This window comes from Cyrtonyx montezumae, unplaced genomic scaffold (assembly GCF_038088225.1).
Source record: "Cyrtonyx montezumae isolate F1298 unplaced genomic scaffold, pur_monq_1.0 scaffold_8, whole genome shotgun sequence".
NCBI lineage: Eukaryota > Metazoa > Chordata > Aves > Galliformes > Odontophoridae > Cyrtonyx > Cyrtonyx montezumae.
In genome coordinates this window covers 34,299,174-34,314,873 of record NW_027072089.1, presented here as the reverse complement: position 1 = coordinate 34,314,873, position 15,700 = coordinate 34,299,174, and the positions used below count along the sequence as shown (strand labels likewise).

Below are 15,700 nucleotides of genomic sequence, written 5' to 3'. Positions count from 1 at the left end.
GGGAAATCAAACTTCTATGTTACTTATATTTAAAAACAAAACAAAAAACCTACCCAACACACTACAGAGCCAGCAAACAAAAGAGGGGAGGGAGGAACCAACTGTGACATGTAGCTGGAAATAACGATGTCCCTGCAAGCAATACAGAAATTAAACGAAGATTGAAACAGTCCTGTCAGAATTGGTGTTAACAATATAATAATTGTTCAGACGTAGTTTAAGCATTGCAGAAGAGGTCCTGAATTTACTTTTTCTTACTTTATATGACCTATTCTGCATAACAAGATTGCTTTTTTTTCCAGGAGATTCCTTTTTGATCCTGAGAGAATATACAGCTTCACTGACCATGTCAGTGTCTTTATACTAGTGATCTGTGAATGGTGAATGTTGGGTTGCTTGATCTGTGAGTGGTTGGCTTTTTGAAAATATAACAGTTGGAAAACCAGGATTGTTTTACTTGAAAATGTTAGTTTAATGCAAGTGATGTCAAAGTGTTGTGTTCATTTTGGTGGTGAACCTGAATTCCGTCCATTCTAATCTGTTAACTTCTCAGGGTATCAACCTGCTGCTTGCTTATCTCTTGGCTGGTTCAGACATTTAGTTCTTGAAATGCTTTTTGATTTTTATCTAGCTTGCAGATCTCCTGTTTATTAAAAAGAAAAAATATATATATATGGTTACGCTTCTATTGTTTTATATTGTGATCTAATCTATTCTTATCTCGACAAAGCCTGTAATGCATTATCTGGTGAAGTGGTGTTCGCTTCCTTATGAAGACAGCACTTGGGAGCTCAAGCAAGACATCGACCAAGCTAAGATTGAAGAATTTGAGAAACTGATGTCTAGAGAGCCAGAAATGGAGCGTGTGGTAAGAATTGGCTCCATATCGAGGTTTTTATTTGAAAATAGTAAAGTAATGTGGTCTTTCAGAAACCACTAATGGGATTTGCTGTATTTGAAACAGGAGCGACCTCCTGCCGATGACTGGAAGAAATCGGAGAGTTCCAGGGAGTATAAAAACAATAACAAACTCAGGGAATACCAGTTGGAGGGAGTAAACTGGCTTCTTTTCAATTGGTACAACACGTACGTAAAATACTGCTTACTACTGAAACTTACTTTGGGAAAGCTTTTATAGTCTATACACAATTATAACCTTTTAAAGTATCCTTTTAAAGTGAGATTTTAGAATTATTTTCGTCCTTAATTTTCTAGTGTAGAAATTGTATATAAACTACTTTGGGGGATGTAACATAACATTACATAAAGCACAAATATTTTTGATAGATTCCTGTGGCATTCACGTACACCCACACAGCCTCTCCCTATACCTGTTCAGTGTTTCACAAATTGTAGTATTTATATTAAAAAAGATTGTGGTATGCTTTCAATGTAAGTTTGTCCTTTTACAGTTCTTTCTTCACTTTAGCTACTTATGTACTGATTTTTCTATGTTTTAATGTAGAAAGAAACCATTAAGACTGTGGTTTCGTTGTTATTTTCAGACGAAACTGCATTTTAGCAGATGAAATGGGGTTGGGAAAGACTATCCAGTCCATTACGTTTCTCTATGAGATATATTTGAAAGGAATCCATGGTCCTTTCTTGGTTATTGCACCGTTGTCCACAATTCCCAACTGGGAAAGGGAGTTCCGCACCTGGACAGAGTTGAATGTGGTTGTGTATCATGGAAGTCAAGCAAGCCGGCGGACCATTCAGTTGTATGAAATGTATTTCAAAGATCCACAGGTAAGAAGAGCTCTTCGTATGGTTGTTTTGGGTTTTGTTTGTTTCTGTTTGCTTGACTTTGTTGTTGTGGTTATTAATATATGCTTTACTGTTGCTAATTAATTTTAGGTTACAAACATCAGTTAGGTTGTTTGGTACCGTGTAGTACTAAACCTGGTGTAGTAGGTTTAATTAGTAACACTGTATATGTATTAAAGAAGAGACATTATTTTAGTAGCAGCCAAGAGATTGGTTGGAAATAGAATAAGAGTTACTGAGATAGTATGACTTCTTCAGGTTTAATTTTTTTTTATTGATACATGAGAGGGTGGTTTCATTGTTTTGTACTCCTGAGAAAAACTGGAAGAAAAGTTTCTTAATGGAGAAACTGCTTTAACTGAACTAAGTTTATAAGACCATCTGTGTCTACCATTCCTGGAGAAGACCAGCATGCAGAAATTTAGCTTGCTGATGCTTGTGTATCAAATCTTCCTAAGTCAGGTGTATTTTGAATGTGTTGCTATATTCCTGTTGCATAGTTCTTACGATATGAGGAGAAGGAATTTAAGAAGGGAGGGTGAAAGCAGAAAATTATTTAGAAAACTAAAGCTATGAAGAACAACAGTTTTCTGCATTTAAACACATGGCTTTGCTCAGTGTAAGTAAACAGGATTGGAGAGAAAACTGTGTGCGTTCATAGAATCATTGCAAAACAAGACTGCTTGCTTGAGAAGAAAAAGAAAGTGGAAGTTCAACCCTGTTTGATATATTGTAGACTATTATTTCCTACAGAACTTGAAAAGTGATAGTGGTGAATTCATATATTTAGATTTTCTGTAACGCATTTGATTTTATGCCACCCGATATTTTGATTAATAAACTAGAATGATATAAAATCAATATGGCACACATTAAGTGGATTTAAAACTGGCTAACTGATATTTTTTAATGTAATTGTAAATGAGAAATGATTTGCATTTCCAGCGTAGTTCTTCAGGGATTGGTTCTTGTCCATGGGCCATATAACACTTTTAACAATGATCTGAAAGAGAACATAAAATCATTACTGAAGAAGTTTTCAAATGACACAAAGATGGCGAGAGTGGTAAATAATTAAGACAGTTCAAGGATACAGAGTAAGCTGTGTTACTGGATCCAAATTAACTGTATTCAAAATAGCTAAATATAGGGCTATCTATGGTCTGAGAATGGAGTTCATTCTTATACTAAGGAGAGCTTTGTCCTGGAAGACTGTCAGACTAATGCACATCCTTTTGTGTCTTAACACACAACGTGAGTTGTGTGTAAACGTGAGTTCTAACTGTGAACCAGTACTTAAAAGGGTAAGTGAAAAGTGTGTGTGAGGAAAGAAATCTTTATTAAAAGTCTTAAGCATTCTTCTGTTTGTTCTTAATGTAGTGAGTAGTCCAGTTCTGCCTAGTTCTCTTGTCTTTTCCTCATTAAGGTTCAAAAAACTGAGATCCTTATAGTAAAGCTATGAGGATGGGTGCAAGATAGTTTTTACTTGGCTCCTCTAAGGTCTCTTTTCTATTTTGAAGTCAATAACTGTGGCATGACTTGACAAGCCATCAGGGCAAACAGAAATAGAAGCAGGTACTTAAGTCTAGTAGAGAAACACTGTAAATCATAGGAGCTGGAAGTTAAATCAGTCTGGCTTAGGCTTAGAATAACCATTCTTTCAGCTATTTATCGGAGAAAGTTCCAAATCAAAATCAGGTAGGTATGCTGTTGTAAAAGATAATTAATATGATAGTTTATTTCAGTAGCAGTTGCTGCCCTGAAGTTGAGGGTAATAGTCGTGCTTAGCTTCTTACCTGAATGTCTTACATACAAATGAGTTGAAACTAATTATTTTGTATTTTATCTATCTAAAAAATATTTCATAGCAAAGAGATGACATTTTATATCATTTTTTAAATTGTTTTCTACAATTATTGCTGTCTCTATTATGCCAAAATGCTTTCCATATTGCAGTTACTCTTTCTGCAATGACCATGGTGGTCATTTGACCCATGTCTAGTACAATGGCAAAGCACTCGTGGCACAGAGAAATGAATGTGTTTTTGCTACCTTTGCTCTGCTTACTGGTTTAAGTTGGGAGCCAAACAATTGCCATGGCTGAGGATGAGGCAGTAATGAACTCTTCCTTTTGTTGGCAGTTAGCTTAGATGAAATATTGCTCTGTGTTCCACTCTCTGTAAGACTCCATCAGCTGTGAAACGCATGGCAGAAACTGAATTATGAGGTGAAAAAGGTCTCTCTGCATCTGGACTAAGGGAATGCACATGAAGTGCTCAGTCTGGCATCTTCTACTTTGCTACCAGTGGGTATATGTTGTGGGGATGAGGAGAGAGAGAAGACAGGCAGGCAGGCTTTGGCAGTACCATTTCTGATCCCTTTGCTGAATGCATTAACTCGTATGTAGGCATCTTTGGCTTTTTAGTTATTAATGTGAAAAGAGCCTCTCAAACTGAGCAGATTTTCAAAGACAGTTGAATATTCTGAAAATCTGAATGTCTCTGAAGGACAATAATAAACATGTGCATGCATGAGAAGCACCTACCCCATCTGCAGCAGTTAGGGTTTCAGAACCAGCACCAGTAACCAATCAAGATGTTGTGAAAACCTAGAGAGTAGTTGGTAACAATTTTTTTCAGTAGTGTGATTTTGATGTTAAGAACTTCATGTGACTAGAAACGCTTCCTGAATATCCCTTCCTGCTTTATTGTTTGTGAGACTTACAAAGAGAAGCCTATTCTGGTATTCTTGAGTAGTAAAAATGTCAGGTCCTTCTGGAGGCCTTCCCTTGTTGGAATACCAAAAAAATGAGTTACTATTCTGTAGTGTCCTACCTCTGAAAGTTCTGTTGTAAGGCTGGGAAAACTATGTATGCCAAATGAAATTAAGAGCAGAGCCCTGCAGTAGAGTTGATGTGTTTGAGGGAATTTTGCTTTGCAGTGTAATGAGGACTAAGAAGAGAAGCCACTTGGCTCATTTGTAGAGACAGGATACCTTGTCTGTGATGATTTTTACTGAAATAATGCTACTGATATTAAGAACTTTTTGTAAATTGTGATTTGTTCCTTTTGGACTTGGTGGGTGTTGATTTAATGGAGTATTTTCTCACCTGCATTGTTTTCTTCCTTGCTGAGAAGCTACAGAGCTATGGTTAGCAGACAGCAGTGTAAGGTGATATTTCACCAACAGGGACTCTTTTACCGAAGATGTCAGAGTGTGTTTTATGGAATGAGTGAGACTTTTTTCCAGATGCCTCACTGCTGTAATTAGTAAATATGCATGTTCCCCACATCTGTTCTTCAGTTCATCAACATGGAGTCTGAGGTTAGTGAGAAAAGACCATGTTAATCTTTTAGTGTTCCTTCTGGTGGAATGTGGATCTTACACACAGCCGTTGATCCTTCTCTATTTGTGTCCACTAAGAAGAGGTAATACAACCAAAACATAACCCAATTTTTATATTCACATCTACCTGTTGCACTTCTGCACTGTCTCTGTTGCTTTATTTAATTCAAGAATTTCCCATGCAGAACAGGAAACTATTTCCTGTTAAGGAGACTGACTTCCTCAAGTGGAATATGTAAATTGATGTGAAATTCCTCTGGTCCCAGCATCAGATAACTTCATTTGAATGCCACACTGAAACAGGGCAAACTGACTTCCTTGTAGTCTGAGAAGTCACCTGTGAAAAAGCTTTAGGTCACTTGGCTGATAATTTCTACATTTTCCATTTCCTAAGTCTTCAAGGCCCCAAACTGTAAAATTCACCTTCTGAAGCTCTTGGGAGTTTCTATTTAGTTGACTCTTACAATCACTCACTTCAATACAGCATTTTGCTGTCTCGCTGAGCTCTAAATATGTAATTGGGGTCCTTCTTATTGCTTTATGTAGGATCATATTTGTAGAGCACTTCTTGCCAGTCATAAGGTTGTTTCTGGGGGTCTTTCCTGCTACTTGGAAAGAATATCCTGGGCTGCATTTTCATATCTTCGCAGTTATACTTGGTTCTTGAAAAGATCACGTTTCACTCCTCTGACTTTCTAAGTTGCCTACTTGGTGTATCTTCATCTGCTGCTTGTTAGATTACAATTGTTTTACCCCTGCGAAGGTAAATGTTTCTGGAATATGCCATGCAAAAGCACTGATGAAGAGATCGTTTCTTCCTCTTAGGTATTCTTGATATGTATACTCAGATACAATGTTGAGTTCAAGATACCAGGTTTCCAATGACTTGAAAGATTCTGTTGCCAATTCTAATCTCCACAGCTTGCAAAGAATTACTTACAAATCACTTATTAAAAAAAAAAAAAATCATCTTGGCCATATTTCCTTTTAAGTATATGCATCTCACTGTTAAATATCTGTTTCTCCTGAAATGTACTGAATGTACAACCTACAACATACTCAGTTTTCAAAGCTGGACAGGCTTTGAACTTGTACGATGCTAGTCTTCAGAAACAGGTGACGTATGCAGACCACTTGAGATATCTTGTTATGTATTTCTTTGAACAACATTAGGAAGAAATGTGACACAATGTCAGTACGATGTTCATTTTGTGATCTTTTCTGAAGGTTGTTCAGGGTTTTTCTGAAACATAAGACCTTTAACTAAAAATAATTAGTGAAGAAGATGCCAGGCATTGGACAAATCATAGTGTTGAGGTTTCCTTAAAGCAAATTCTCAAAAATATTGAGGAAATCTTTATAAGTTCAAGATTTTTCTTCTTTTCAAAGCTGCTTGCTGTAGGTAAATATATATTCTCCTGGTTAGAACAATGAATCTTTAATGTACTTTGGAGTTATTTGTATTGTTTGGGAGAATGGTGATTGTAAATGAAAAAGAGCATTCTCTTGACAAAACTTATTTTGAATATTGCAGGGATGCATTATTATTTCCAGGCATTAGTATATTCGTTCAAATTACAGCTGAAATACTTGTAATCAGAATCACCAAGATTGGAAAAGACATCTAAGATCATCCAGTCCAACCGTCCATCTACCTCCAATATTTCCCCACTAAACTATATTCCTTAGTACCTCATTTAAATGTTCCTTGAACACATCCAGGGATGTCTCAACCACCTCCTTGGGCAGCCCATTCCAGTGCCTGACTGCTCTTTCAGATAAGAAAGTTTTCCCAGTATCCAGCCTGAAAATCCCCCTTGCGCAACTTGAGGCTGTTCCCTCTTGTTCTATTGCTAGTTATGCTGATCTCCACCTCACCACAAGCTACTTTCAAGTTATTGTAGAGAGCTATTAGGTCTCCCCTGAGCCTCCTCTTTTCCAGGCTGAACAGGCCCAGTTCCCTCAGCTGTTCCTCATAAGACTTGTTCTCCAGACCCCTCACAGCTTCATTACTCTTCTCTGGATGTGCTCCGGGGCATCAATGCCTTTCTTGCAGTGAGGGGCCTGAGACTGAATGCAGTACTCGAGGTGCAGCCTCACCAGAGCTGAGTACAGGTGGATGATCTCCTCCCTGCTCCTGCTGGCAACACTATTTCTGATACAAGCTGGGATGCTATTGGCTTTCTTGGCTCCCTGGGTGCACTGCTGGCTCGTGTTCAGCGGAGTGTTGACCAGAACTCCCGAGTCCATTTCCTCTAGGCAGTCTTCCAGCCACTGTAGCGTTGTTTGGGGTTGTTGTGGCCAAAGTGCAGGACCAGGCACTTGGTCTTGATGAACTTCATCCCATTGGCCTTAGCTGTATAATGAATATGCCGTGATTCTGTGAGCCTTTTTGCAGGAAAAACAACATAGCTAGTTTGATACCAGTAGTAAACTTAGACATTTGTGCTTGAATGAGTCAGCAATAGTTACTTCATTTACTTAAAATAATTTGCTGATTGTACTGTTCTGGATTTTTTTTAAATAGTGAATTCTGAAGAAGAAATAAATTTAGTTTCATTCTTCGACGGTCAGTTTACTCTACATCTGCTGTTCTTTTTAGGGTCGTGTGATAAAGGGGTCCTACAAGTTCCATGCTATTATCACAACATTTGAAATGATCTTGACTGACTGCCCCGAGCTTCGAAACATTCCGTGGCGTTGTGTGGTAATTGATGAGGCCCACAGGCTGAAAAACAGGAATTGTAAGCTTTTGGAAGGACTCAAGATGATGGACCTGGTCAGTGTGTTTAAAAAAATAATAATAATCTGCATTTTCTATATTTTTGTTAGTCTTGATTTGCAGTTTCACCACAAAGTAAAAGTAATGTTTCTTAAGTAAAAGTATTAAATGTTAAAAAGAATGAGAGAATGCGTCTTGAGAATCTTTAAATTACCTGGAGGCACATACATACATTGGATTTTGGTATGCTGATGTTTCCTGAGGCTCTTCATTAATTTAAACCTATAGTTATGCATATTATTTTAAATGAATTGAGAATTTTTTTCTTCTTTTTTCACGTAACTTACTTCTGTAATCACTTGTCCTTCATATTCTCTTCTTTACCTCGACATTCATTTAGAGGTATAATGTGGACTGCTGACTAAATACATCTGTGAGAGTAAAATTAATCTGATTTAAATCAGTTCTGGTAGTAGTTTGTTGCGTGGCCATAAGGAACTACCTGCAGATTAGCCATTGCAGGGATTAAAAGGAAATGCAAGTTGGTTTCTGATATTTTCATAAATGTATGTACATTATATGGATGAAATATGTAATATTAAGCATACAGAAAACAATGAGAAGGTGAGTTTAAAGATGCTTAGAATTTTATTGGTCAGAAGGTTCTTTAAAACTCTAATAGGAATGCAGTCAGGCTCAATTAATACCTGTTATTCAAAAACTGGTAAAAATGAAGTGCCATCAACATTATCTTACACAAACACTAGTGACCTTTTAGATTATGTTTTCCTCATTGTTAACAATCTTTTTCTTGAAGGAGTCTTGAAGGTTAATGAAAGAAGTTTGTAAAAATATAGTATAAAATTTATTTTTATTATAGTTACCATTAAGGCAAAGCTGAGCTTACAGTTATGGCTATAGATGGAAGAACAGGACTTCTCACTTCAAGTCTTTCTCAGCTACTAAATTCATGCTTGACCTTGGGCTCATTGCGTAACCTCTCTGGGCACCTCCTCTAAAGCAGCATGAAACTTCTCCTTTCATCTCTGTAAGTTTCATGCTCTGTTTTGTAAGCACCTTAAGAGGTGAAGTGTTTTTCTGGGCTAACTGAAGGAAGACCAGAACACTAGTTATAAATGTCTGGAAAAGAATTGTATATAAGCTGAGGCAAAAAGAAAACAGGTTATACGTATGTTTGAGAAAAAGAATGGATTTAGATGGATTTCTAGGCATCTGTTTCTTAATCTTTCAGGAACATAAAGTGCTGCTTACTGGAACTCCTTTGCAAAATACAGTAGAAGAGCTATTTAGCTTGCTTCACTTTTTGGAACCAGGTCGCTTCCCATCCGAAACCACATTCATGCAAGAATTTGGGGATCTGAAAACTGAAGAACAGGTAAACTGCCCTTGCATACTTAGCTCTTTGTTTAGATATTGTGAATTTAACCATTCCGTTATATCTGAGATTTGTTACTTATTTTTTACGAGTAATATCTGTTTTCTTCTTACACGACCACAGTGGTCTTATCCTTTTTTGTTTGGTTGGATTTCATTTGGTTGACTTCTTTTTGCTTTTGATCAAAATGCATTTTAACTTATCACTGTTCTTGCTGCTTTCTCAATTGGTCATTCATTAATAAGCTGATTGTCTTCTTTGAGTGGCAGTATCAGAGTAAAGGGATTGTAATTTCTGTGGAAGTTTGATATCTGGGAGTTCATCAGTGATTTCAGTGCAAACAGAAAGACATTTGAAATCCAGCTAGTAAGGAGCAACCAAATAGAGGGAGATTTTCTTGACTGACTCAGATTTATCAAGCTGTCCAGTGGAAGAAATGCATATATCGAAGCAAAATGAAAAATCCTAAATGCAGGGTGGTCTAGATCTCAAATGTAAATGATGATCATATATAAAACTTTTTTCATTTATGTATCTATCTATCTATCTATCTGTATCTATCTATCTATCTATCTATCTATCTATCTATCTATCTATCTATCTATCTATATACATACAATGTTTCTAGAGGTCAGTAGGTAACAGTTAAGCTACCATAAAATTACTTAAAGGATTTAACTGAGGCTTGGCATCCTAATTTAGGTGCCTGGCTCTTTGCACCTTGTGGTAATCTAACTTCATGACTACATGCGTTTTTGTGTACAACTTTGTCTTGAATCTGTCCGAAAAACTCTGATTTTTAAGTGCTTGAAGTGGTTAACTTTCTTTGAGATTGTCTCTGTTGTAGGTAATTGTCTAAATTTAAAACAAACAAACAAAAAACAAATTCTCTCCCAGCCCCTTACTGTCTGGGCAATCAGTTTGTGTCCTGCGGGAATCGTAGAGTATGTTTCCACAGATTGTGCAGGCAGTTGCATGTCAGTCAGCCTGGATTCTGACCTGATTGGAAGTGAGCCAACTGTGATCCAGAAGCCGTGTACTCCTGCTATACAATGTTTGAGCTGGAGTTTATATATCCTAACTCTCAACATAGCTTCTGTCTGGCCAGCTTAAAACATCAGCGGGGCGTAACTGGACATTTTTGATGCTGTATGTGGAAATATAACTAAAATAATGCCATCAGTCATCAGCAGATTTGGAACCTGGATTGTTTGGGCAATGAGTTTTGGAAGAAGTGTCCTGTTTGTGAACACATCAGTTCTGATATTTGATTTTTCTTTCAAATAACGGAAGAGATTATATGTTAGCAACTTCAGTTTTCTCCTTCGGTCCTTGCAGTCCTATTCCATGTGGTTTTTTTCATTGTTCATCTCTCTGGACTAATTTATCTCCTTTCTCTTGAAGTTATGTTATTACTTTAGGAACGATGTGAATTCAGGAGAAAACTCCTTTTGTTTTTGTTTCTGTTACACAGCACCCTACTAGGAGAGGGCCACCAATTTTTGCGTAGACTGTCAGCTCCTCAGCACAGAGCTGGTTTGTAGTTTGATAAGAGATGGAACTTTAAAAACATCCTAAATGCCCTTCTCATGTGTGTATGGAATATGCTTGAGTTTTTGTATAAAGGACATCATAATGACTTGACCAAACTTTGTAGAAGGAAAACGGGCTCTTTCCCTCTGCCTCATAAAGTGTATGTTGCAAAACTTGGAGGATAAAATAAAAAGCAGTTTAAAAAAACTGTACAGAAGTACAGAGTTTTCATTTTGAAAGCAGGCTTAAATAGTTTTCTGCTTTGGTGGATGTCAGAACTAAGAAAGTAAGAAAAGAATTAGGAGCAGACATTTGAAGACAAAAACAGAGTAATTCACTGCATTTAGTGGTTAGAAATTACTCTAAAACTTGATCTTACAGTCAGATTTGCTTATGTAGCTGAGCTGTGCCTACTTAGGGTTAGCTCTGCATGACCAGTGTGCAGTTCTGCTATGGTCTAGAGGGGTGGTTCTAAGTGAGATCATTTAATGGTGTGCACTAAACAGAAGTGGTACACACTAAAAATTGATTTCAGAAATTAATGTCGTAGTGTTTACAAGGAAATTTCAGTTTCTAGGTCCTTGAGGAAAGACTTCTTACAAATGCTGTCTCCTTGTGATGGGTTAGAAAAGAGGAGGACTTCAGAATAGGGAAAAACAAATATGTGAAGACTTGGAGCTCTGAATGTTGTTTATTTAATGTCTCCTAGGTGCAGAAACTGCAAGCTATTTTGAAGCCGATGATGCTGAGGCGTCTCAAGGAGGATGTGGAAAAGAACCTGGCCCCCAAAGAGGAAACCATCATTGAAGTTGAGCTGACAAATATTCAGAAGAAATACTATCGTGCTATTCTTGAGAAGAATTTTGCTTTTCTCTCGAAGGGCGGAGGTCAGGCAAATGTACCTAATCTCTTAAACACTATGATGGAACTAAGAAAATGCTGCAATCATCCGTACCTTATTAATGGTAAGTCGCATCTTCTTTTCAAAAAGTAGTTGTGAAACAGCTCAGTGTGTTAAAAATTCTATTCTAGTCTCTCCAGAGGGGATAGTTGTTAATTCTTCTTCTCATAAAAGTGGTATGCTGAAAGCAGCATAAGTGATTGAGTGAATATGCTATGTGTCTTTTTATTTGTTTATTTTAATAGTGACTTAACCTTTTGGGTTCTCTTGTGTTTGAAGATCTAGTCAGGAGAGTGTTGCTTTTGAAAACATCTGTACTGCTTTTTTCAAGGCTTGCTAGTTCTGTCAGAGTTGGTAGTAGTATTATCATGTTAGTATTGTTGAGGTTTTTTTCTTTCTGTTATTTTTGCAAAGAATGCTGCAGTTATCATGCAGGTTCTTGGATGCTGGTGTAAAAATGACTGAGACATGCTTTTATGGATATGTGAAGTCAGTTCATTTTCCTAATTTGATTGGACTGGAAAAAGATCCGTATGAATGTCTTATTAGATTTTAACAGTGAATACTCTGTGATGCTGTTGGTTTTAGATCAGGATTATCTGTCAAACACGGTATGAAGAACCAGCTAACTGTGGTTAGCTCTCTGAAGTATGCTGAACTGTTTGTGTTGGTCAAATCAAATCTTCCCTTTGAAGATGTAACATAAGCCTCTGTATGTAGTTGCATGCTACTAGTTCCTTGTTTTCCAGCTCCTCTTCGTTACTGTCTATGATTTATGCTGCCACTGGTTTCATGCTAGTTATGAGCTTCATGGTGAAAGACTGTTTTATCATGAGCCATATGTGATTGCAGTTCTTACTGTGTGACTTCCATATTGCAGTGCTTACTTTTTTTTTAAACGTTTTTTGTTCTGCTTAAACTGATTCACCAAATGACATCTAATTATGTTTCATGTGCGAGTAATTATTCCAAAGCCATGATATGGAGCTACTCCAAAGTACCTGAACTCAACCATGCTGGTGGGCTGCTCAGTTTCTAAGTTCAGATGAACATACGATTAAATTAGCCTTGTGGTTCTGTTAGAATTCGTTTGTCAGTTCTTTGCTTCTAAGTTAATCTATTACATGAGTGGGTCTACCAGAAAGCAGTTCAGAATGTTCAGGTTATGAGCTTCTGAGCTTGATGCCTTCTATGTTCCTCAGTTTTCAGCTCATTTTAAACCAGTGATTGTTTTTCCTTGTCTCATGTTATGAGTAATAAAGTGAATGTTTTTCTTCTTTTTTGTTTTGTGATATAGAGTTCACGGGTAGCATTTGCAGCATTGCTTACAACAATTTTTTTTTCTCAAGTCTTGTAAAATTTAATGTCTTAAATTTTACAATTCAATTATTTGAAATTTCAGGTAGCTGTGTGAAAAATTTCAAGTATTCCTGAATGACTAATTTCAAGTATTATTGGGTGGCTGTTTCTTAATCATAATAAAGGGAGGTGGAGATTTCTGTTGAGCTTTTTAACATTTTTGTGACTTCTGAACATTTGGACTTGCTTAGTGGGATGCAGCAAAACAGCAGGTGGGTCAAGCCTTAAGATCTGATGCAAGGGAGAAATAAATAAATCCGAACTATTATTAGCGTGAAGGATGGAACTAAGCAACTAAGTTGTTTGTAATTCCAGGGGAGAAAATACTCTTATGTCCTCTAGTAGTCTGAGCCCTGGGTTTTATCTTGTTGATCAGTAATTAACTTCTTTGTTTTTACTGCGATGACACAAGTTTATTCTATTTCTGACAAGAAGTCTTGTAGTGGCATAATGTTGAATGGTATTTTCCTGAGGAGTAGCAAGCTCTGGAGACTTCAGACTTTTATAAAGAGGCCTCGGAGTCCTTCTCATTTTCTTCTACATCTACATGTTTTTTAAGCAAACGACAATGTATGTGTATTTGCATGTATAGACCAAGTAGATGATTATTTTCTGTTTCACATAAAAGCAAGTATTCTAGATGTTCTTCAGTTAAGATATGTAGAAGGTTGTATCATGAAGTAGTACAATAGGAGTTGAATGTGGCGATTCTTTGTTTCTTGATTAGCAGGTTCGTTTTGTGGTGCTGAGAGGAAAATGGCTGTCTGCTGGAACTGTCCTTGAGCAGACTTCTAGAGGGAGCAGCTGCATTTTGTGTATTCTCCAGCCCAGATGGGCAAAGCGTTGTGCTATTGGTTTTCTCAGAGCTTGGACTCCTTGTTTTCTCCCTAGCAACCACTCAAGTTATACATCATACTTCTTTCTCTAGCTCCAAGAGACAACATCAGGGAGTGCCTCTGTACTTGCACATGCTACAGCGTATGCTGGAAAGGTTTCTTGCTCTGTTCCTTATGCTCTCTTGAGCCCAAGGAGTCTCTCTTAGCTGGAAGATTTCCTGCTATCAGGAAAGCACACATTCAGACTTCTTTTCATTCTCTAATAAAAATCAGTAGGAATGAAAGTGTTACAGACATACAAGACACTACTTCAAGTGTCTTAGGTAACAGGTACTCTATGTTCATCACTTAGTTGCAATTGAAGTAGGAGTGAAAAGGAAAAGGTAGGCTTTTATGGGGTTTAGCTAGGATGGGATGGTTGGACTAGCAGACTTTCAGAGATTGTGGTCTGTCATGGAAGTGAATTTTGCTGGGACAAAATGCTGATGCTGAAAATTTATCACTCATAAAACTTGTTTGTAAGTTTGTTGTGATGTGGTTGGCCTAGCTGGTTTGCTTTTGATGATACTGAGTGTGCATGCTGTTTACAAGCTACTTGATAACGTATTATATTCTGAAATTGACTGATCTTGGTACAGAATCTGAGTTTACTACCCTAATTTCTCCTGTCTTATAAAATGGGAATTAATATGAATAAGGACAGATTGTCAGATTATCTAATTCTATTTTCCTGTGGATTTGTTTTTCCTGGCTGCAAACTGTTAGGATCAGTAATACTTTGAGCATAGGGAATCCTTGCTGTAAAAGTACCCTTAAGTGAAAACATTAAATTTTGCACAAATAAAAAGTGCAAGTAATATGAAGATGTCAGCCTGTATAGGGTGGCATCTAGTTAAGGCACCACGATACAGTAGGCAAGGAAACAGTGTTCACACAGTGAGGATGCATTTGCCTGTTTGCTTACAGGCACCAAGTAAGATTTGGGATATGGGAGAGATTCTCAGTGGAGGCATGGCAATAAGCTTTTCTTCATCCCTGCCCCAACCCTCTCACCTTTCTTTGTGTTACACTCAAAAGTAGAGATGAAGCTGGATGTTATGAGCTATGTTTTGTTTAAGAAAAGTAAAAAATAAAAATGAGAGGATCTGAAAAAGACAGCCCCTCAAAAGGTTTATTTGTTTATGAAATAAGCTTAGGATGAGGGTTCCTAGACTTCTGTGTGGCCGATATGTTTGAATAATACGTTGTATGTAGAAGTGACACTAAAATAGGATAAAAGCATAAGTGTGTAAAACAGGCATGAGCTTGTTCTGTAGTTATCAGGTAACGTGCAGTACAAGTACATTGTTTCTATGTTTTTACTTCATATGAAAAGGGAAAGGCAAGAAGGAAATTTTGACTAGTTCTGGAAGGGACTAGTCCAAGTCATGCTTGTGATTTAACTTTCATTTTGGACATCAAATGTGATTTGTATTTCTAGCATTTTCCTGTGTGAATTTTCTTCCATGTTGAATTTAGAAGAGTACAGAGTCCATTTAACAGTTGGAATATTTTTTACCTTTTCATCTTTTTCTTAATTTCTCATTAAACTGTGTTTGTTAAACGATTTTATCAATTTATTTACAGAAGGCTTTACTCCCTTAGAAGAAGAAATTGAAGGAATGCTCAAAAGCGGCTTTTTAATTATGCTGTATTTGTGTGTATGTTTGCTTTAAAATTAAGATTAATATTTTTTATAAATGTTTATTCACATAGTACTTAAAACATTCCTGTGCTCTCTATAGAGTATTGAAGGCAAGCTCATTGTTTATTGATGAAATCCTCTGCTGTGTTCATGTATT

At 36.9% G+C, this 15,700-nt stretch overlaps 1 protein-coding gene across 4 annotated transcripts in view; it reads left to right on the top strand.

Moving 5' to 3' along the window:
• The window catches only part of CHD7 (chromodomain helicase DNA binding protein 7), a 124,580-nt gene that overhangs the window by 87,986 nt on the left and 20,894 nt on the right, over window positions 1-15,700 (top strand). For all 4 annotated transcript variants that reach the window (XM_065751896.1, XM_065751897.1, XM_065751898.1 and 1 more), the window contains 6 exons: window positions 731-868; window positions 965-1,086; window positions 1,506-1,749; window positions 7,715-7,891; window positions 9,087-9,230; window positions 11,473-11,728. In XM_065751896.1, coding sequence (XP_065607968.1) covers window positions 731-868; window positions 965-1,086; window positions 1,506-1,749; window positions 7,715-7,891; window positions 9,087-9,230; window positions 11,473-11,728 — 1,081 coding nt within the window. The remainder of the gene's footprint in view (window positions 1-730; window positions 869-964; window positions 1,087-1,505; window positions 1,750-7,714; window positions 7,892-9,086; window positions 9,231-11,472; window positions 11,729-15,700) is intronic.